This window comes from Ovis canadensis, chromosome 23, assembly GCF_042477335.2.
Source record: "Ovis canadensis isolate MfBH-ARS-UI-01 breed Bighorn chromosome 23, ARS-UI_OviCan_v2, whole genome shotgun sequence".
NCBI lineage: Eukaryota > Metazoa > Chordata > Mammalia > Artiodactyla > Bovidae > Ovis > Ovis canadensis.
In genome coordinates this window covers 38481016-38503523 of record NC_091267.1, presented here as the reverse complement: position 1 = coordinate 38503523, position 22508 = coordinate 38481016, and the positions used below count along the sequence as shown (strand labels likewise).

Below are 22508 nucleotides of genomic sequence, written 5' to 3'. Positions count from 1 at the left end.
GGCTTGTGCCTTAGTACATGCGTGCTAGTCATGTCCGACTCTTTGAGACCCTATCGGCTGTAGCCTGCCAGGGTCCTCTGTCCATGGAATTTTCCAGGCAAGAATACTGGAATGGGTTGCCATTTTCTCCTCCAGGGGATCTTTTCGACCCAGGGATCGAACTCGAGTCTACTGTGTCTTCTGCTATTGGCAGGCAGATTGATTATTGCTCAGTGACCCTGGAAGATTGTAAAGAGGAGGGGAACGTGCAGCCCTGCAATTTCTGGGGAGTTTTAATGTTCTGAGCAAATAGCTGGAGGTGGGTCTTCTCTTGGGAAAGCTTTGCAGCGGTGAGGGCTCTGCCTGGACAGCTCTGGCACAAAGTGCTACCTGGTGTCCAGGGCCATCTGTGACCTGGCCTGGCCCTGCGGCTGCCATTGCCCTTCACCGCCCCCTCTTCAGCCCTACTTCACCTGCTCAGCAGAACTGCGTTTTTCTCATCTGCCCCTGCCTCTGCTCAGGTCATTCTGTCTGTAACACCCTTCCTTCTCATCTCTCTGCTCTTCTCATTCACATATACACCCTCAGCTCATCTGAAATGCCATGATCTCCATGAAGGCTTCTCCTGCCCAACCAGAAACTGTTCTTCTCTGAACTCTCCTCCCACATTTTAACCTCCATAGTCGTCCTCTCTTTTCACCTGTTACCTTCCCTACAAAAGGGAAAGCTGCTGCTGCTGCTGCTAAGTCGCTTCAGTAGTGTCCAACTCTGTGTGACCCCATAGATGGCAACCCATCAGGCTCCCCGTCCTTGGGATTCTCCAGGCAAGAACACTGGAGTGGGCTGCCATTTCCTTCTCCAATGCATAAAAGTGAAAAGTGAAAGGGAAGTTGTTCAGTCGTGCCTGACTCTTAGTGACCCCATGGACTGCAGCCTACCAGGCTCCTTCGTCCATGGGATTTTCCAGGCAAAAGTACGAGAGTGGGCTGCCACTGCCTTCTCCAAAAGGGAAAGCTACTGGAGTCCAAAATCATTATTTCTGGGGTTACTGATGGTGATTCTTCTAGCATGTGTAGTATGTGGCCCAATAACTCCATGGTTTGAAGCAAAGCTTTGCACAGCCCAGTGCTTCCAGAGAGGTGCCCTGAGGCCACCTGGTGGGAACAGAGTGGACAGGCCTATGGGGAGAACCCCAGCCCTCCAATCTGTCCTTCAGTCATATGGGTTTTGACTGTAATTCTATTTATTGTGATTCATATAAGTTTTCCTTTATAAAAGAAAGATTTTGCTAGAGATAGAAAAAAAGGAAACCACTGCCATAGATACTATCAAATTAATGAACAGAATTATATCTGATGCCTTGAGCACTTTTTCCCTTCAGATATAATGAAATTCATGATAAAAAAAAGTGAGGCAAGGTTCAGAGTGCCTGTCAATCAAAAACATGGTCAAAACAGAGGCTCTTTCTCCTCTCCTATATATCTTTTTCCATTACAATTTGACAGATGCCTTCTCAAGTTCTGAGTGAGCTGTGTTTGAGGTGGTGAACAAAACCACGTTGGGCCTGGTTCTGCTCTGAGTTCAATGAGTGTGGGTGAGGACACTCAAGACGCTCTGATTTCAATGCGTGTGCGTGAGCACACCCATGATGCTCTGATGTCAGTGCGTGTGCACATCCATGATGCTCTGATCTCAATGCATGTATGTGAGCACACCCAGATGCTTGCATCTCAATGCGTGTGTGTGAGCACACCCATGACACTCTGATCTTAATGTGTGTGAGCACACCCATGATGCTTTGATCTCAATGTGTATGTGTGAGCACACCCATGATACTCAGATCTCAGTGTGTGTGTGTGTGAGCACATCCATGACACTCTGATCTCAATGTAACTTTGAAGAGAGAGTTACAAATGATGCTGACAGATGACTCTTGATCCTTCTCCCCCACCAAATAAATCTATTCCTTCAGTCTAAGTGGTGCTAATATCCACTCTGCTGCTCAGGCTACACATCTCAGAGTGTCTCCTGATTTCTCTCCTTCACTACTCACGCCCAATTTATCAGTAATACTGCCAGTTGCATCTCTGAAATGTTCCCAAGCAGCTCATTTCTCCCTGCCATCTGCTGCTACCGACGGCTGGAGCTCAGGGCGTCATCATTCCATACCTGTTACCAAGTTCATATCTTTTCTCTGCTCAGCCTTCTGCCCTCTTCTCCCTATTATCTGTACTCCAGGCAGCATGTTTAAACCTCTCCTAATAAAATTCTCTTGAGTTTCCTGGGAAGATTCCCCTGGAAGAGGAAGTGGCAACCCACTCCAGTATTTTTGCCTGGGAAATCCCATGTACAGAGGAGCCTGGTGGGCTATACAGTCCATGGGGTCGCAAAGAATCAGACATGACTGAGCAACACACACATACACACATTTCTCATCAAACATAAAGTAAAATTCTAACTCCCAACTGGTAAAAAAAAAAAAAAAAATCTACCAAGTATTTCTATTTCACTCCAAATTCAACAAATTGCTCATTCTGATCACCTTGCATTGGGGAGTTTTCCTTTCTTTAAGAAAGAAAGTAAATTAGCAGAGAACTGAGCAGAGAGACAGAACTGGCCCATCACCCCCAAAACAGAAAGGACTTACAGCTTCGGATTTGGGAGGCACTGGAGGCGGAGGTAGGGCGATCTCTGCAGATTTCACTGCTGCACCCAGCGCTCCGGGCACAGGAAGGGGAGAGGTTGCACACTTGGACCGGACAGAACCTCGAAACTGGTCGCATCTGCTCTTCTCGCTCAGGGAGCGAGTGAGAGGCTGATGGCTGGGCTTGCCTTCCTCCAGCCACAGCTCTTCATAAGGAAGTTCTGACTTCCCTGCCATGCCGGCAGATTCTTCACCAGCTTCTGGGAAAAGGTAGTCGCTCCCGCTGTCCCCCGAGTCCTGATAGGGTAGGATGTCGTGAGGAAAGGGGGCCCACTCTCCCCCCAGGTCCCTGCAGCCGTGGAGGTTCACCTCGCTGTTGCCATGGAGATTGTTGCCATACACACAGACCGAGAGCCGGTGGAAGGACTGGGTGAGCTCATCGCGAGCATAGCTAAGGGAATTGGGCACGTGGTTGTGGCCGGCGCACCGGCCCTTCTTGGGGCTCTTACAGTCCTCGTTCCAGTCGGTTTTCACGTCGCGGACTGCCCGTGAATACTCATCGATGTCGAACTGTTCTTGGCAGATACCCAGCCAGTGATGGACCAGGGTTTCGGGCCATCCCTCTCCCTTGACCAGGTGTTCCGGGAGGCTAAACTTGGGCACGGTCAAGTGCAAAGGGAAGTGCATGGGGAGGATCTTGTTGTTCCGCAGCACACAACAGACCACCACTGTCTTGGTCTGGATGTTTACAAACTTGTAGCGGTGCCCCTCGCGGATGAAGTGGAGGTCGTACGGGTTTCTGGGTGGTGGGCTGGGCACAGTCACGTTCACAGGGAGCCTGGTTTTCTCCACGATGTTGCGGATGGTGTGCTCGCCCTCCTGCATTTGAAGCTCCAGGGGGCTTCGGGTGCTAAACCTGCCCTTGCACTGGAACGGGAGGCTGATGCTCTCGTTGGTCCGGTGATTCATGCAAATGAGGCAGGGCATTTTGCCTTTTCCTAGCTTGCTGATGGAATTGAGTTTCCCAATCTTTTTGAAGATGGTGTTGAGTCGTGACTTCTCCTTGAAAGTCTTTGCATAAAGGATTTCTGCCTGGCCCATTAGAGTGAGTTCATCCCCTGTACACAGGGTGATGTTGTAAACTTCGGTGTCTTCGTGGCATTCACCCGAAGCAACCTACAACAGGATAAATAAAATTTCAGGGTTTTCCTTAGCTTAGTCACATGGAGAAGTAGAAAACTTGATATTAAGACACGGATGTGCAGGCACAAAGGAAAATGCTGTTTTTAATACTAAATTTAGACACTCCATTTCTCTATTGTGGTTAACAATAACAGGATGATGTTAGTTTTTAGACTTCTAAAAACTTTTTTTCCTGAAGAACAAGGTACTTTGTATTCCTTAGTAAAATTTTGAGAAATACAGAAGAAAAACATAAAAAGAAAATAACAGCCACGAGCCTGATGACTATGGTTAATGGTCTGATAAACATCTTTCTAGTTTCTTTTCCTATGTATTCTACCATGTAGATAATTATTTTGAGACCTTAATTTTATTACTGTATCTTTTTAAATTATACAAATACTTCCATGAATTCCATGAATACTAATAGGTAGAAAATAGGTAGAAAAAGTAGAAAATACCTTTTAAAATATTAAAATTCTACTACTTTTTTACCTTTAAAGTTTTGCTAATTTTATTAAATTTTCTAAAGTTGGGACAAAGGATCTGAGAAATGTCTCATTTCTCCTATTTTTTTATTATACAAACTACTCACATTCACTGGAAGAATTATTAGAAAATACAGATATAAAAATGAGCAAATTCTATAACCTGACCAGTCACTAAAGATAACTTGTTAACAATTTTATAAAAACAGAAAGAAAAGATGGCAGAGTAGAAGGATGTGAGTACAACTTCTTACGAAACACCAAAGTCACACCTAACTGCCGAACAACCACAGGCTAAAAAATCCCCCAAACACTGGTTCATATATACACTGGAATACTACTTAGCCATTAAAAGGAATGAAATAATGCCATTTATAGCAACATAGATAGACTTGGAAGTTATCATTCTAAGTGAATTAAGCAAAGACAAATTATCATATGATATTGCTTATATGTGGAATCTAAAGAAAAGCTGACACAAATGAACTTATTTATAACACAGAAACAGACTTAAAGAAAGAACTTATGGTGACCAGCAGGGAAGGGCTGGGGGTGAGGGGTCGGTCAGTCGGGAGGTTCAGACTGACATGTGTACACTGCTGTGTTGAACATGGGTAACCAACAAGGACCTACTATACAGCACAGAGAACTCAGCTCAATGTTCTGCAATAACCTAAGTGGGAAAAGAACTTAAAAAAGAAATAGCATGTATATGTACAACTTAATCACTTTGTTGTACACCTAAAAGTAACACAAAATTGTTAATCAACTCTGTTTTAATATAAAAGTTAAAAATTCTTGAGTGATGTTTTAAGCAAAACTAATATTACTATGCTTATTGCACCACTCAAACTCAAAAATTTAAATTCCTTTTCTACACAAAGAAACAAGTATATTAGTCTATCTCAGGGATATATATTAATACATATACAATTTTACTGCTCTGCTTCTCACTGTAATTTGTGCATATACTCCATTAATATTAATACTGACCTAACATATTCCATTATATATGGTTATGCCTTAATTTATTTGACCAATTCCCTACTGTTAGGCAGATGGGATTTCCCAATTTTTAACAATTATAAATAGTACTGCAAACATTTTACACTTTATTTCCTTAGGATAAAGTCTCAGAAACAGAATGCATGAACAAAGCTGTGTATATATATTTGAAAGGTCTAATATGTGTTGCCCACTGTATTGAGTTGGCCAAAAAGTTTGTTCAGGTTTTTCTGTAAGATGTAATGAAAAACCCAAATGAACTTTTTGGCCAGCCCAGTACTTCAGGTGTATTGTGTGTGTGTGTGCGCTAAATGAGGAGTGTTACACATATTCATATTTCTACTTTATGAGGTTGTTTCCCCATACGCATGCTGACTAATGCTTACCAGTATTAAAGGTAATGCATGCAACCTGCATTTATTTATGCTTGTAAAGATTTTTTGATATTTATCAGGCTATTTAGAGCTTTTCTTTTGTGAACTGTCTTCTTGTGTCCCTGACCCATTTTTTCTATTGTGACGGTTGTCTTTTCTTTTTAAGGTTTATATATCTATTCACGGTTGCACTGGGTCTTGGCTGCTGTGCCCGGGCTGCCTCTAGTTGCAGTGAGCAGGGGCTACTCTTCGTTGTGGTGCTTGGGCTCCTCGTTTTGGTGGCTTCTCTTGTTGCTGGAGCATGGGCTCCAGTAATTGAGACATTTGGGCTTAGCAGTTGTGGTGGACCAGGCTTAGCTGTTCCAAGGCACACGTCTCTTCCTGGACCAGGGATGAACCTGTGTCCCCTACTTTGGCAGACGGACTCTTAACCCCTGGGCCACCATGGAAGCCCTGTGATGGCCATCTTACTGACAGCTTTTTATGCAAGGTGAATGTCTTTTATGCTATATATTTCCTAATATGTTGCCTGAATTTCAATTCTATGGCTTAAGTGTTAGTCTTTTTTTTTTTTTTTAATGTAGCAAACATTTTAAAAGATTTCCTTTGAGAGATCATTCTTGGTGTTATGCTCCTTCTTGTTGAGTAGATGCAGATCAGCGGTTCCCATTGAGCTGTGCTTTTGTCGCCTCCCCCACCTCCCTGGGTGTCCTGACATTCCAGATCGCTGTGACTGTGAGGGTGCTGTTTACATCTAGTGGGCAGAGACGAAGAATGGTGCTAAAAATGCTTACAAGGCACAGGACAGCCCCCACAGCAAAGATTCATCCAGTCCAATTTTCACGATTGCTGAGGTTGAGAAATGCTGATATCATTAACCAATATTTTCTTCTGCTATTTTGATGGTTTCATTTATTAAATATTTATCTTATTTACATAAAATTTCTTTGGATTATTTAAGATAGGGCTTTAACTTTTTAAATAGCTAACTTAGTGTCCAGTACATTTCCAAATAACCATCCCTTTCATCTCAAATTTGAAGTGCCACATTTATCATATATTAAATTTATAAAACACATACATCCAAATGCATACAGATATTTTTTCCTAATGACTTTTCTGCCTATTTTCAATCATAACAATGTTGTTTTAATTTCTATATCCTTATCATACATTTTGAGATCTGATAAACAATAGCCCTCACTTGTGGTTATTCCAAAAACTCAAAGTTTTTGGATAGAAAGGGAAAAGAGAATCAAAGTCAAAAGTCAAGTAACAGACTGAGAGAAAATATTTCCAGTGTATATCACAGAAAAGGAACTAATATCCCTAATACATAAGCAGCTCTTTAAAAAATGACCCCAAACCCTCCAGAAAAACAGAAATGTCATGAAAAATCAGCCCACTAAAAAGATGCATACATCTATGAAAAGCTGTTCAACTTCTCTCACAACCAGAGAAATGTCAACTACAATTACACTGAGATACCATTTCTTACCTAGAATACTGATAAATATTCAGAAGCTTGACACTGCACTCAGTTGGTAAAGCTATGGGGAAATAGGCACTCTAGTTCATAGCTGGTGGGAATGCAACATAGTACAAGCCCAGGGGCAGGGACTTCAGCAATATTTAACCAAACTATTCATGCATTTATCCTTCCATTCAGCAATGCTACTTTTAGGAATTTACCTCAAAGATATTTCTCCAACAGTATGAAAGTACACATGTTCAAGGTTATTCATTATAGCATTATTTGTATTTGTAAAGTATTGGAATCGATTTAAATGCCCAAACATCAACAACTGATTGAATAAACTATGGTACACACACGAACTGATATTATGTGAGAAAGAAAGAGGACTGTTAGTTAAATGCATTGGTATGGAATGACTTCCAGAATAGACTAAGTTTAATGTATAAGGTATACCACCATCTTGTTTAAGAAAGAAGGAAAAGTTAGTATACATATATTTCTGCCTTTTCTTATAAAGCAACATAAGAAAAATAAACCAGAAAACAATGAAACTGGTTACTTCCAGGAGAGAGGGGGGTGAGGAACCTGGGGGAAGGGACATGAGGGCAAGTGACACCTCGGGGAGGAAACCATGCTAGAGAGTTTCGACTGTTAGAAAGTGGGCTAATGGTCTACGTAGTAAAAATAAAAATAATAAAATTAACAAGAAATTAAACAAAAACTGAATGCAAATGGAAACAGATGGACTCAACTGCATTTCAAATGAATAAACTAGTAGTACTGGAGACAGAGAAATAATCAAAGTGACTGTGAACACTGACTATATAGTTCAGTTCAGTTGCTCAGTCGTGTCCGACTCTTCATGACCCCATGAATTGCAGCATGCCAGGCCTCCCTGTCCATCACTAACTCCCGGAGTTCACTCAGACTTGCGTCCATTGAGTCAGTGATGCCATCCAGCCATCTCATCCTCTGTTGTCCCCTTCTCCTCCTGCCCCCAATCCCTCCCAGCACCAGGGTCTTTTCTAATGAGTCAGTTCTCCGCATGAGGTGGCCAAAGTATTGGAGTTTCAGCTTTAGCATCAGTCCTTCCAATGAACACCCAGGACTGATCTCCTTTAGAATGGAATGGTTGGATCTCCTTGCAGTCCAAGGGACTCTCAAGAGTCTTCTCCAACACCACAGTTCAAAAGCATCAATTCTTCGGTGCTCAGCTTTCTTCACAGTCCAACTCTCACAACCATACATGACTACTGGGAACACCATAGCCTTGACTAGACAGACCTTTGTTGGCAAAGTAGTGTCTCTGCTTTTCAATACGCTATCTAGGTTGGTCACAACTTTCCTTCTAAGGAGTAAGTGTCTTTTAATTTCATGGCTGCAATCACTATCTGCAGTGATTTTGGAGCCCCCCAAAATAAAGTCAGCCACTGTTTCCCCATCTATTTCCCATGAAGTGATGGGACCAGATGCCATGATCTTCATTTTCTGAATGTTGAGCTTTAAGCCAACTTTTTCACTCTCCTCTTTCACTTTCATCAAGAAGCTTTTTAGTTCCTCTTCACTTTCTGCCATAAGAGTGGTGTCATCTGCATATCTGAGGTTATTGATATTTCTCCTGGCAATCTTTTTTTTTATTATTTAAAAATAAAAATTTATTTATTTTAATTGGAGGTTAATTACTTTACAATATTGTATTGGTTTTGTCATACATCAACATGAATCCGCCACAGGTATACACGTGTTCCCCATCTTGAATCCCCCTCCCCGTACCATCCCTCTGGGTCGTCTCAGTGCACCAGCCCCTAGCATCCAGTATCATGCATCGTCCCAGCAATCTTGATTCCAGCCTGTGCTTCTTCCAGCCCAGTGTTTCTCATGATGTACTGTGCATAGAAGTTAAATAAGCAGGGTGATAATATCCAGCCTTGATGTACTCCTTTTCCTATTTGGAACCAGACTGTTCCATGTCCAGTTCTAACTGTTGCTTCCTGACCTGCATACAGATTTCTCAAGAGGCAGGTCAGGTGATCTGGTATTCCCATCTCTTTCAGAATTTTCCACAGTTTATTGTGATCCACACAGTCAAAGGCTTTGGCACAGTCAATAAAGCAGAAATAGATGTTTTTCTGGAACTCTCTTGCTTTTTCTATGATCCAGTGGATGTTGGCAATTTGATCTCTGGTTCCTCTGCCTTTTCTAAAACCATCTTGAACATCTGGAAGTTCATGGTTCACGTATTGCTGAAGCCTGGCTTGGAGAATTTTGAGCATTACTTTACTAGCATGTGAGAAGAGTGCAACTGTGCGGCAGTTTGAGCATTCTTTGGCATTGCCTTTCTATGGGATTAGAATGAAAACTGACCTTTTCCAGTCCTGTGGCCACTGCTGAGCTTTCCAAATTTGCTGGCATATTGAGTGCAGCACTTTCACAGCATCATCTTCTAGGATTTGAAATAGCTCAACTGAGATTCCATCACCTCCACTAGCTTTGTTCGTAGTGATGCTTTCTAAGGCCCACCTGACTTCACATTCCAGGATGTCTGGCTCTAGGTGAGTGATCACACCATCATGATTATCTGGGTCATGAAGATCTTTTTTGTACAGTTCTTCTCTGTATTCTTGCCACCTCTTATTAATATCTTCTGCTTCTGTAAGGTCCATACCATTTCTGTCCTTTATCGAGCCCATCTTTGCATGAAATGTTCCCTTGATATCTCTAATTTTCTTGAAGAGATCTCTAGTCTTTCCTATTCTGTTGTTTTCCTTTATTTCTTTGCACTGATCGCTGAGGAAGGCTTTCTTATCTCTCCTTGCTATTCTTTGGAACTCTGCATTCAGATGCTTATATCTTTCCTTTTCTCCTTTGCTTTTCGCTTCTCTTCTTTTCACAGCTATTTGTAAGGCCTCCTCAGACGGCCTTTTTGCCTTTTTGCATTTCTTTTTCTTGGGGATGATCTTGATCCCTGTCTCCTATACAATGTCACGAACCTCCGTCCATAGTTCATCAGGCACTCTATCAGATCTAGTCCCTTAAATCTATTTCTCACTTCCACTGTATAATCATAAGGGATTTGATTTAGGTCATACCTGAATGGTCTAGTGGTTTTCCCTACTTTCGTCAGTTTCAGTCTGAATTTGGCAATAAGGAGTTCATGATCTGAGCCAGAGTCAGCTCCTGGTCTTGTTTTTTCTGACTGTATAGAGCTTCTCCATCTTTGGCTGCAGAGAACATAATCTATTTGATTTCGGTGTTGACCATCTGGTGTCCATGTGTAGAGTCTTCTTGTTGGAAGAGGGTGTTGGGAAAACAAAAGACCGACCAAGATTGTGTTCTTTTTAGTAGATTTATTTTGCATAGAGCTATAGGGACAGCGAATCTGAAACAACTTTACATGTGTTGTAGGATTCAACAAATGAGTAAATGTGTCCATAGTTTGGGAGTTTTCACTGTGGCAGGGGAGACAGAAGTATGGAATTGAGAAAAGCAAGAAAGAATTTCATGGAGTTGGACTGGAATTGAAGGCATTAGTATGAACTCGTAATTTTAAGAACACACACACACAAACACACATTAGTCAGCTTTGTCCTTTCAAACAGATAATAAGCAAAGACTCCCACTATCACCATTCCTCATTAAAAGGAACCAGGGCTCCTGGAATAAGTGACTGATTCCAAGGCTAGTGTAAAAAAGATAAAAGATGAGCTGGGAATGTTCTGTTGTGCTGGGAAGTAAAGAAATGCTCTTAAGATGATGCGATCCTGTCAGAAGGATACAGGCCTGAATTAGCCCCCATTGGTCCATATTGTTAACAAAAAGATGAATGAATGAAAAAAATGAGTGGGGGAAAACCTGACAAATGTAGAGAAGTAGTGGGACTGGAAAAATTATAATTTTGTACTTATTTCAGTGAAGATTATATGCTAGAATCATTAATAGTTACTGAATTTATGGAAGTTTGATTAAAGAAATGGTAACGGGCAAGATCTTAAAATGTCTTCGTCCAGAAGCTTATTAATTGCCAGAGGAGGAAAAGTAATTGTAGAGGGTAGAAACAAGTGATAAAATCTAAACTCACCCAAAAGAAGTGTATTTCCATCACATACCTGTGGGTGTGATTCCCTGAGAGAGTCAGAACCTCACTCACGTAACATTCCAACTACAAGGGCATTCATTAATGGAATCTAATCATGAGCAAATATCAGACAAACCCCAAATGAGCAATATTCTGTAAAATATCTAGTGTGTATTCTTAAAAAACATCCATGTGACGAAAAACAAAGAGAAGCTGAAGAACTGTTCCAGATTAAAGTGAAAGAACAAAATGAAAAGTAAATGTAACACATGATTCTGGAGTGAATTCTGTACTGAAAGAAAGAATGCTATGAAGTCCTATATTGGGACACTTGGCAAAGTCAGAATATAGACTGTAAATAAAAGTACTGTTATCAATGCACTGTGCTTACATAAAAAAATACCCTTATTCTTCAGAAATATACACTGACTACTAAGGGGCAAAGGGCATAACATATACAATTCATTCTTGAATGGTTCAGAAAAGTGTCAGTTATACATATATATGTATATATGTGGGCATACAGAATGATAAAACAAGTGTGCAAAATGCTAAGAGCTGGTGAATCGAAAGTGGTTAGGGAGCTCTTATATTACTCCTGCAACAATTCTTTAAGACAGAAGTTATTTCAAAATAAAAAATTCAAAGAAAATATGACAGTAGGAAATTTTAGATATTTTTTTAGATATTAATCTATTTCTCCAGATGAACTTTATTTTTGGCTGTGCTGAGTTTTCACCGTGCGCGGGCTTTTCCCCCCTAGTATCGGCGAGCAGGGGCTAAACTCTAGTTCTGGTGCACAGGTTTCTCATTGCTGTGGCTTCTCTTGCTGCAGAGCATGGCCTCTAGGGCACAGGGCTCTAGAGCACAGGCTCGGTAGTTGTGGCACTTGGGCTAAGCTGTTCTGCAGCAGGTAGGGTCCTCCAGGACCAAAGACTGAATCTGTCCCCTGCATTAGAGCCACCAGGGGAGCCTCCCACCCGCCACGAACCTTAGTATCATCCTGTCCATGGTTTGCATTGGTAATCTTATTGGAAGCACATCTACATGGTGCTTTTTTGATAAGAAGTAACATCATGATAGTCATATTTCCAAAGTCACATGAAAACTCTCATCATGTACTCAGATCTTTTATTTCCCTCATTGGTATTTAAGTCTGCCTTTGTTATCAGTCCCTGAATATTACTGTTCATTTGTGTTGTTAAATATGCTTTGTGGATATTCTGTGTCCAGTAATCTTATTGTAATAGTTTTCCCAGTTCATTTTCTTGGGATTCCTAGGTGATTGGGTTTTATGCAAACAAATTTTTTGTTTCATTTTTAAAGTTTTCATCCTTTCTCCTCATAATAGAGTGGTGGTGGTAAGAGTGTCATTTCAGATTTTAATGTGAATATCACTTGTGTTTTAACATCAACTATGAAAAAATCTGTCAGTTTGAAATGGATATTTAAAAAAATCATTATTACTGATTTGTCTTTCCAATTCTAGCTTTCTAAAAGTTTCTACAATGAAATTAAATTTTATTTTTTACCAAATGCTGTTTCTGTATCCAATAAGATAGTCACATGTTTATTTTAAATTTTGATGTATGGATTTTATATTATAACAGTATATTTCCAGATATTAAAACAACCCTGTGCTGTGCTTAGTCGTTTAGTTGTGTCCGACTCTTTGCGACCCCATGGACTGTAGCCCGCCAGGTTCCTCTGTCCATGGGGATTCTCCAGACAAGAATACTAGAGTGGGTTGCCACGCCCTCCTCCAGGGGATCTTCCCAACCCAGGGATCGAACCCAGGTCTCCATTGCAGGTGGATTCTTTACCAGCTGAGCCACCAGGGAAGCCCCAAAGCAACCCTATGTGCCTGAAATAATCTCTGCGTGATCATGGTGCACTTAAAAGCACACTGCATGATTCTCCTAAACAGCATGTGGTCTATGTGTGAGGTACTGGGTCGGCCAAAAACTTTTTTGGGATTTCCATTGCATCTTATGGAACACCAACGAACTTTTTGGCCGACCCAATATCGGTCACAGGTGAGATTAGCCTATGGTTCTATTTTATCTTTACCATGTTTAGTATCAGGCTTACATTAAGCCTGAGATGGATTTTTTTCTTGTATGTTACCAAAGCATCTTGGGTAAAGTGACTGACATTATTCATATTGCTTAATGGGTAGTAATCATTATGTTCTTGGAGAACTAAGTAGTAAGAATCCTTGTAAATAATTTCTTACCCATTCCAGGTCATCTTTACATAATTTTAACCTTGGGCAAAAGCAGTTTGTCAATTAACAGCAGTGCTATAAAAAACCAGACAGTTCTGTTGCCTCTGGCCGGGAATTATTCTGGAGGAGGCATGTATCAGCACATAAATGGCAGAATAATATTGCTTTTAACAGGAGTTCAGGCTCCAAAGGTTTAAGATCAATTTTAGGGGACTCAGATAAGTTTTATAATTATTTTTTGACAAGACCTCAACTTAACTGTGTTTATTTTTGGTCTCAGCATTCACATGGACTTCTCTATACTGGAGTTAGTTTAGGAATTTAAATCAATAACACATAAATAAAATTTAACTTTTATTTGGAATACTTTCAGATTTGTAGGATAGTTGCAAAGATAGTACAGAGAGTACCTGTATACACTTCACCTAGCTTCTTCTATTAACATCTTATAAAACCATGGCACATTATCAAACTAAGAAATGAACATTGGTATAGTCTATTAACTACATTATAAGCTTTATTTGGATTTCACTGAATTTTTCAACAAAGGTCCTTTTTCTGTTTCCAGATCAAACCAGAATACCATATTGCACCCAGTTCTCTGTGAATTTCTTGAACTTGCCTTGTTTCTTTATGATCTTGACAGTTTCCACCTGATTTTACAAATAAAATTTTATTAGGACACTGCTACGCCCATTTGTTTCTGCATGGTCTGTGGCTGCCTTCATGCTCCACTGGCAATGTTGAGTAGCTGCAACAGAGACTGTATGGCCTGCAAACTCCAAACTATGCGCTCTTTGTCCCTTTACAGAAAAAGTCTGCTGATCCCTGGTGATGAATAAATGAACCACAGCCTTAGGAAGGCAATGGCAACCCACTCCAGTACTCTTGCCTGGAAAATTCCATGGATGGAGGAGCCTGGTAGGCTACATACAGTCCATGGGGTCACAAAGAGTTGGACATGACTGAGCAACTTCACTCAGCCTTAGGAAATTAATTGGTACCATACTATCAATGGTACAATACTAACAACTAAGCTACAACATGAGTTTGAATCCTGTTTACTGTTAAGTAACCTTAGAAAAAGTTTTGCCATTTTGTTTTATTTATTTATTATTTTTGGCTGTGCTGGATCTTCGTTGTGGTGCTTGGGCTCTCCAGCTGTGGCACTTGGGCTTAGGTGTCATGTGGCATGTGGGATCTCAGCTTTCCAATCAGGGATTGAACCCAGATCCCTTGCACTGGAAGGCGAATTCTTAACATTGGACACATTAGACCACCAGGGAAGTCCTGTGTTTTACCTTTCTGAGTCTCAGCTTCCTCATCTGGAAAATGAGAACACCATCAGCGACTTCTCAAGCTTAATTACTGTAGGTAAACAACTTCCCACAGTGGTATGCTCTCAGTAACAACTGTTATTATTACTTTTATTAACACTAATTCTTAAAAGTTTTAATTTTTATAATTGTTTCACGTTGCCTTTCACGTCTCTGTATTTTCATGTTGTTTTCTGTTTTCATGCACTACTGCTTTCAAGCCCAAACCACTATCTCTAAGCATTATCTTTCCTTTTGTACCAAAGAACTGCTCAAATTTTTTTTGAATGTGTTATCCCGGAATAAAACTTAATGTCAGAATAGGGCCTGAAATATCATTACAGTTACATCCCAAAGGAAGTGAACATATTGAAATGATTCATAATACACTGTTTTAGGATAAACTGGTCTCCAACAAGCTCAGAGGCAGTGCTGTACTTCCTTTTTATTGGAACTTGGCAAAATAAAAACTTGGCAGTCCATCCATTTAGATCAGGTTGGAGACAGGAATGTTGAGAGAAAGCATTCTCATGAGATTTGAGACACACACACACACACACACACACACACACACACACACACACACACACGTTCACTCATACAACAAACTGTTTCCAGGGAACAGGGAGCCAACAGTGCTTCTCAAACATGAGGGAATAAGAAGAAGAAACATCTCTTTCTAGCTTCCAGAGTCAGTAACTTTGGTACTGACTATTTTTCCTTATTTACCTTTATAAACATACACCTTCCAGGATGAAAAAAATCATAGATCTGGTGAGTACCACACACCAAATGAAACTGAAAGAGAATGTCCACATGCTTTGTGAGGCAGAATTCACACAGATTAAACAGATCAAAACCATCTTCAATAAATGTCATGCTCCAGGCGCACGCAACAGTTTTGTCTATAGATTCCTGTATGTCTGTTCTTCTAAAGGAAGTAACTCCTACTGCCATGCATAAAAAAATGCGTGACATATGTGCACACAATCTGTGATTCCAAGCTTCCAACTCTGATGTCACCGTTCACACTGGCAATTAGCTCTGCAAGTATTAGGAGACTAGCGTACTGACCGGTCTTGTGGTCACTGTCAGTGACAGAGGAAGGAGCTCATAAATAAGTGTTTTTCCTTTGGCAGCTGAGCCAAACAATCTCCTCTGGTTTCTACACATGTGATTTATTTGCATAATTTCTTTAAGTTTTTTTTTTTTTAATAGCAAAAGAAACAGCGTGTTCTGTCCTAAGTGCTTGGGTATGCGTGCCTGGTTAACATTTCCAGTTTCAATGTTTCCTGAGAGGAAGTCATTCACAGTGTCTTATCTAAACAACTCTAATAGGTCTAATCCAGGAAACTATCAGGGTTTTACTGTTCATAACACCATTCAGAGTTAATACCCCAGGGTCAAGAAACATTTAAAAACACTGACGTAAAATTTTACACACACACACACACACACACACACACACACACACACTCACTCACTCTCTCTCTCTCCCCCCCCCCCCCCCAGCTCTGTTAACAGGCAACTTTTCCCCTAAGAACAGTTCTTTTAGAGACTGACATGGAATAGATGTTAAAGTTGCAACTCTTGAAAAAAAAATCAGGATTGATCTGACTGATATTTGGTTAGACAGTGTTTAATCAATATTAGATCTCTTTCTCCCCAAACTTCAGTTTTTATAACTCTTTTCTATGGGAAAATGGCAGAAAACGGGAAGCAAAGGGCATCAAGAGTTAAGACAAATGTCAATCCTGAGCGTTTTATTTTTTTAAACAGGAAATAGGGCAAGGATGACAAATACAATGGCCATGATTTAATTTGTGACGGCGCAAAGGAGGGCTTGCCAACCGGTAGTTTTTCAGAGGAGGTCTCGAAACCGCAAATGACAAAAAAAGCACTGGGCTGTCTTCAAACACTGAAATAATTAGCCTCACCATTGTATCCAATTTTATCGTTCTGAATGACTCTTGAAAATAAATGACATCTGACTCGTGGTAAGGAAAAGATGCGATTTTTAAAAACTGGAAATTACAAATAAAAATTGGCCACCTCGAAGTTCATTCACTCTTCATTTTTAAAATTCTTTCTTACATCTGACAAAATTCAGGCTGTAGAGTAATTGATAATTTCTGATCTCTCTGAAATGTAGCCCCCAAAAAAGGCAGTGAAATAAAGGCCTCTGAGCAGCCAAAAAAGATGTGACATGAGGGCTTATGGAAAAGCCTTTAAGGACCTTAATTTAGAGTACTTCTTCCTATCTAAACTCTACCCAACTTGGTTACCAGTTTTCAACCCACTGCAGAACAGAAGTGGTAACTGAAACGAAATACGGACTCTTAAAGCAGGAACCTAACAAACATAAGAGGCAACAAACAATTTAAATGAGACCATAAAACACCTAATTCTTAGGGTATGGGGTCTTTCCATTTAAACGTAAAACTATACCGACCCGGAGATGAGAATGAGTTTAAATTTTGTTCAAGTACTTCTCTTTCAGATGATAGAAAGCGCAATCCATTTTAAGAAACTCAGAGAAAATTACAGTCATTTTACACAGGATTTTTGTTATAATTCAGTTGCCCCCAGAGCTAGCTACCCTAAAATTAATCATGTTCCAAAGGTTCTAGAAGAGGTAGGAAATGCCAGAGCAAATAAGCCTTATCCATTAAAACAAAAACACACACGGGGGGAAAACACTTGTCTGACATCATTAAAAACATACAACCCGAGAAGGATTCCTTTACTGAATGGTCAAGACAGAAACTAGGACTGGGATCGTAAACTAGGAATGATGTGACCACCATGACTGATCTATCAGTTCAGTCGCTCAGTTGTGTCTGACTCTTTGCAACCCCATGAATCTCAGCACGCCAGGCCTCCCTGTCCATCACCATCTCCCAGAGTTTACTCAGACTCACGTCCATCGAGTCCGTGATGCCACCCAGCCATCTCATCCTCTGTCGTCCCCTTCTCCTCCTGCGCCCAATCTCTCCCAGCATCAGCGTCTTTCCCAGTGAGTCAACTCTTCGCATGAGGTGGCCAGAGTACTGGAGTTTCAGCTTTAGCATCATTCCTTCCAAAGAAATCCCAGGGCTGATCTCCTTCAGAATGGACTGGTTGGATCTCCTTGCAGTCCAAGTACTCTCAAGAGTCTTCTCCAACACCACAGTTCAAAAGCATCAATTCTTCGGTGCTCAGCCTTCTTCACAGTCCAACTCTCACACCCATACATGACCACAGGAAAAACCATAGCCTTGACTAGATGGACTGATCTCTACTCTTAATAAAACAAAACAACCAAAAAACTCAGAATTCAGTTCCACTATTTTGTATTACTTTACAGGATGACCATAGGATGGTCCATGTACCCAGAGTAAAGTCTAGCCATAAGCTGTTTTGCCTTTTAAAAGGCAAACACAGGACTTCCTTGGTGGTCCAGTGGTTAAGAAGCTGCCTGCGAAGGCAGGAGGGCAGGGGTTTGATCCCTGGTCTGGGAAGATCTCACACGCCGAGGAGCAACCAAGCCCGTGTGCCACAACAAAGACCCAGTGCAGCCAAAAGTAAGTAAATAAATTTGTTTTAAAAAGTAAACATGATCGGAGAGATGGCAGGGAGTAAAATAATTATGACAAGGGTTAGAATCAAGAGCAGCCCAAACCCTCTCCACGAATGTATTTTCAAAGCCTTGTCTGTAGTGTGTTCTAAGATGAGTTGAGTTAGTAATATGACATATGTTTAACTTGTTAGCTATCTTACATATGGAAACAAAATACGGTCTAACCTGCTGGCAGAGCAGGAAGATATTTCTTCAGCACTTTTTCAGATGGAAACTTTAAAAAGGGGAACGAATATATTAAGATAAAAGGCACACAGACTGCCTCAAGTCAATGGCTTGGGGGGAAAACTGGCTGATTCTCAGGAAGTTAAAAGCCTTGGAAAACATCCAAGGTTCAGCATCAAGTTGCAGGAATCATATTAAACTTTACAACTCTTGCTTATTGATTCAATGACGCATTCTGGCCACTTCCTTGTATCTTTACCACTGCTTCAAACAACAAGGCAAGAACCCACCTTATTTCTCTGTGAATACTGGCTGATACTTAAAAAAAAAATGCTGGTTAATATGTTACACTAGCATTTTTGAAGGGGTTCATTTTGACACGTGCTATCTAATTAGAAACTGCATCCAGTGCTGACAGAAAACATCAAGTGTACTAGCAGAGTTTCATTTCTGAAATACTGGCAATATGCTCAGGAATGAAGTAAGGTCTTAAAAATTGCCAGATGTAACATTCACAAAAGTTGCCAAATCCTGTGTGTCAGACCATCAACATTTCAGATACAAAAGGCAGAAGGATTTGGCTAGGCAGTAATTATTGAATACACCTATTTACATTTTTTTAAGAAAATGAATTTATCATGTAAGCTATTGTGTCTATGTGAAAGGATCTTCTGATCATTGTCATGGGCCTTATCTCAGATCCACAGACAGAATGCGAGGGAGTAAAAAAGACGACTGGGTTGAATTAGGGGACCAGGCTTTGCAGCTAAGTCACTTTGTGGTTTTGTATGAATCAATGAAGTCAGCTGACATCTGTTTCTCAGTTTTCCTATTTATTAAAAGGAGGAGTGGGATGGGCGATGTGTAAGGGCCTTTCCAGATCTAACATTTGATGATCATCAAAACTCTGAGTCTATAAATTTCCTAGTCCTGCTGGATTATTTATAATGATGTATCACTTTATTCTTGGTCATGTTTCTCAGCACTGAGAAACTTAGCTGTCACTCAAGTTCTCTGAACTTTAAATGATTTTATTTTCCCTATTAAAAAAAAAGATGATCCTGGGGCTTCCCTGGTGGCTCAGTGGTGGAGAATCCACCTGCCAGTGCAGGAGACACCCATTCGATTCCTGGTCCCCAAAGATCCCACGTGCTGCAGAAAAACTAAGCCTGTGTGCTGCAACTACTGAGCCTGTGCTCTAAAACCTGGGAGCTGCAACTACTGAGCGCGCTGCCACAAGCTACTGCAGCCGCGCCCTGGAGCCTGTCGCAATGACAAGCTCCAACTACAGAGCGGCCCTCGCTTGCCGCAACTAGAGAAAAGCCCACACAGCAAGGAGGACCCGGCACAGCCAAAAATAACTGAATAATAAAAAAGACACTGAAACCCGTGCCAGAAACAGATGCCAAACCCAGTTCTCAGGAGCCGATACCCAGGTGACAGGACTGTTAGCGGAGCTCTGACCCAGCCCACAGGAAATGGTTTTTACAAGGTCTGTGCAGGCTTAAGTGGTGACTAGACCACCTGACCTGCCTTTTGAGAAATCCTTATGCAGGTCAGGAAGCAACAGTTAGAACTGCACATGGAAGAACAGACTGGTTCCAAATAGGAAAAGGAGTACGTCAAGGCTGTATATTGTCACCCTGCTTATTAAACTTATATGCAGAGTACATCATGAGAAATGCTGGACTGGAAGAAACAGAAGCTGGAATCAAGATTGCCAAGAGAAATATCAATAACCTCAGATATGGAGATGACACCACCTTTATGGCAGAAAGTGAAGAGGAGCTAAAAAGCCTCTTGATGAAAGTGAAAGAGGAGAGCGAAAAAGTTGGCTTAAAGCTCAACATTCAGAAAACGAAGATCATGCATCCAGTCCCATCACTTCATGGGAAATAGATGGGGAAACAGTGGAAACAGTGTCAGACTTTATTTTTGGGGGCTCCAAAATCACTGCAGATGGTGATTGCAGCCATGAAATTAAAAGACGCTTATTCCTTGGAAGAAAAGTTATAACCAACCTAGATAGCATATTCAAAAGCAGAGATATTACTTTGCCAATTAAGGTCCGTCTAGTCAAGGCTATGGTTTTCCCAGTGGTCATGTATGGATGTGAGAGTTGGACTTTGAAGAAAGCTGAGCACCGAAGAATTGATGCTTTTGAACTGTGGTGTTGGAGAAGACTCTTGAGAGTCCCTTGGACTGCAAGGAGATCCAACCAGTCCATTCTAAAGGGGATCAGCCCTGGGATTTCTTTGGAAGGACAGATGCTAAAGCTGAAACTCCAATACTTTGGCCACCTCATGCAAAGAGTTGACTCATTGGAAAAGACTCTGATGCTGGGAGGGATTGGGGGCAGGAGGAAAAGGGGACAACGGAGGATGAGATGGCTGGGTGGCATCACTGACTCGATGGATGTGAGTCTGAGTGAACTCCGGGAGTTGGTGATGGACAGGGAGGCCTGGCGTGCTGCGATTCATGGGGTCGCAAAGAGTCGGACACAACTGAGCGACTGAACTGAGCTGAACTGAACTGATGCTCCATACTGGATCGAAATGTCACACAGTTCCTGAGTTGGGGCACGTTGCCCAGCGGAGACAATGCAAACTTATTATTCTGCCTCCAGGGAAATCTACGCTGGAATGGCTGAGATCTTGGACTTCACTAACTGGAATGAAAAGAGCAATGTTACAGCATCCAGGTTAGCGCGTTCAGGCACCCTCAGAGTGGAGAGGAGTCGTTTGAATCTGGAAAGCTTCTGGGCGACAGTACTGAAGTCAAGATGCCTCTTCCCTAGTTAAGGAGAGCTGCAAGCTACCCACTGCTAAGTCCAAGGCTGTGCTTTCTTCTCGCTCTCTCTGCAAATGTCACAGAAAAGACGGAACTTACAAGACTTAGCTTTAGTCTTATTTTGATGGGAGAAAATACATGTGTGGGGGAATTTCTTACTATTACTGGGCTGGCTTTGCGAGGCTAGGAGACATTTGTACTGGCATGTATGTTCTGGCATAAGGCTCCAAAAAAGTATTTGAGGTGAAAGGGTATTCAGAAACAACAACAACATATGTACTGTGTTCTCAATATTCAGTCACAGGGTATAAAGTACTAAATAAAGGGTAAGTGAGATCATCTGTGTTAGGAAATTTTTTTTTTAGATGTGAAACTTCACTTAGTTGGATTTTATGTTTTGAATCAGGGGTTGGCACACTTTTTCTTACAGGGCCAGTGAGTAATCATTTCAGGCTTGTGGGCCATATGGTCTCTGTTGCAACTACTGGACTCAACTGTTACATTGTTGAAGCAGCCACAGACAACAGGAAGTGCAGGGGGATGGCTGTGTTCTAATAAAACTTAATTTACAAAACAGGTGTCTTGCCCTGAGACTGTAGGTAGCCAGCCCCTACACAACACACTTGCAAAGCATGCGTGCTTTAATGCATTGCTTCATTTAATTCTCATGACAAATCTATGAGGTGGGGAGCTGCTGCTGTTCTTCAGTCACTCAGTCATGTACAACGCTTTGCTACCCCATGGACTGCAGCACCCCAGGATTCTCTGTCCTTCACTGTCTGCCACAGCTTGCTCAAACTCATGTCCATTGGGTTGGTGATGCCATCCAACCATCTGTCTGTTGTCGTCCCTCTTTCCCCCTGCCTTCTATCTTTCACAGCATCAGGGTCTTCTAGTGAGTTGGGTCTTGCATCAGGTGGCCAAAGTATTGAAGCTTCAGTTTCAGTCCTTCCAATGAATATTTAGGACTGATTTCCTTTAGGATGGACTGGTTGGATCTCCTTACTGTCCAAGGGACTCTCAAGAGTCTTCTCCAACACCACAGTTAGAAAGCCTTCTTTATGGTCCAACTCTCACATCCATATATGACTACTGGAAAAACCATAGCTTTGACTACATGGACCTTTGTTGGCAAAGTAATGTCTCTGCTTTATAAAACAGAGAAAA

At 41.3% G+C, this 22508-nt stretch overlaps 1 protein-coding gene across 2 annotated transcripts in view; it reads right to left on the bottom strand.

Moving 5' to 3' along the window:
* The window catches only part of GAREM1 (GRB2 associated regulator of MAPK1 subtype 1), a 236750-nt gene that overhangs the window by 26803 nt on the left and 187439 nt on the right, over window positions 1-22508 (bottom strand). For both annotated transcript variants that reach the window (XM_069568936.1, XM_069568937.1), the window contains exon 4: window positions 2627-3799. In XM_069568936.1, coding sequence (XP_069425037.1) covers window positions 2627-3799 — 1173 coding nt within the window. The remainder of the gene's footprint in view (window positions 1-2626; window positions 3800-22508) is intronic.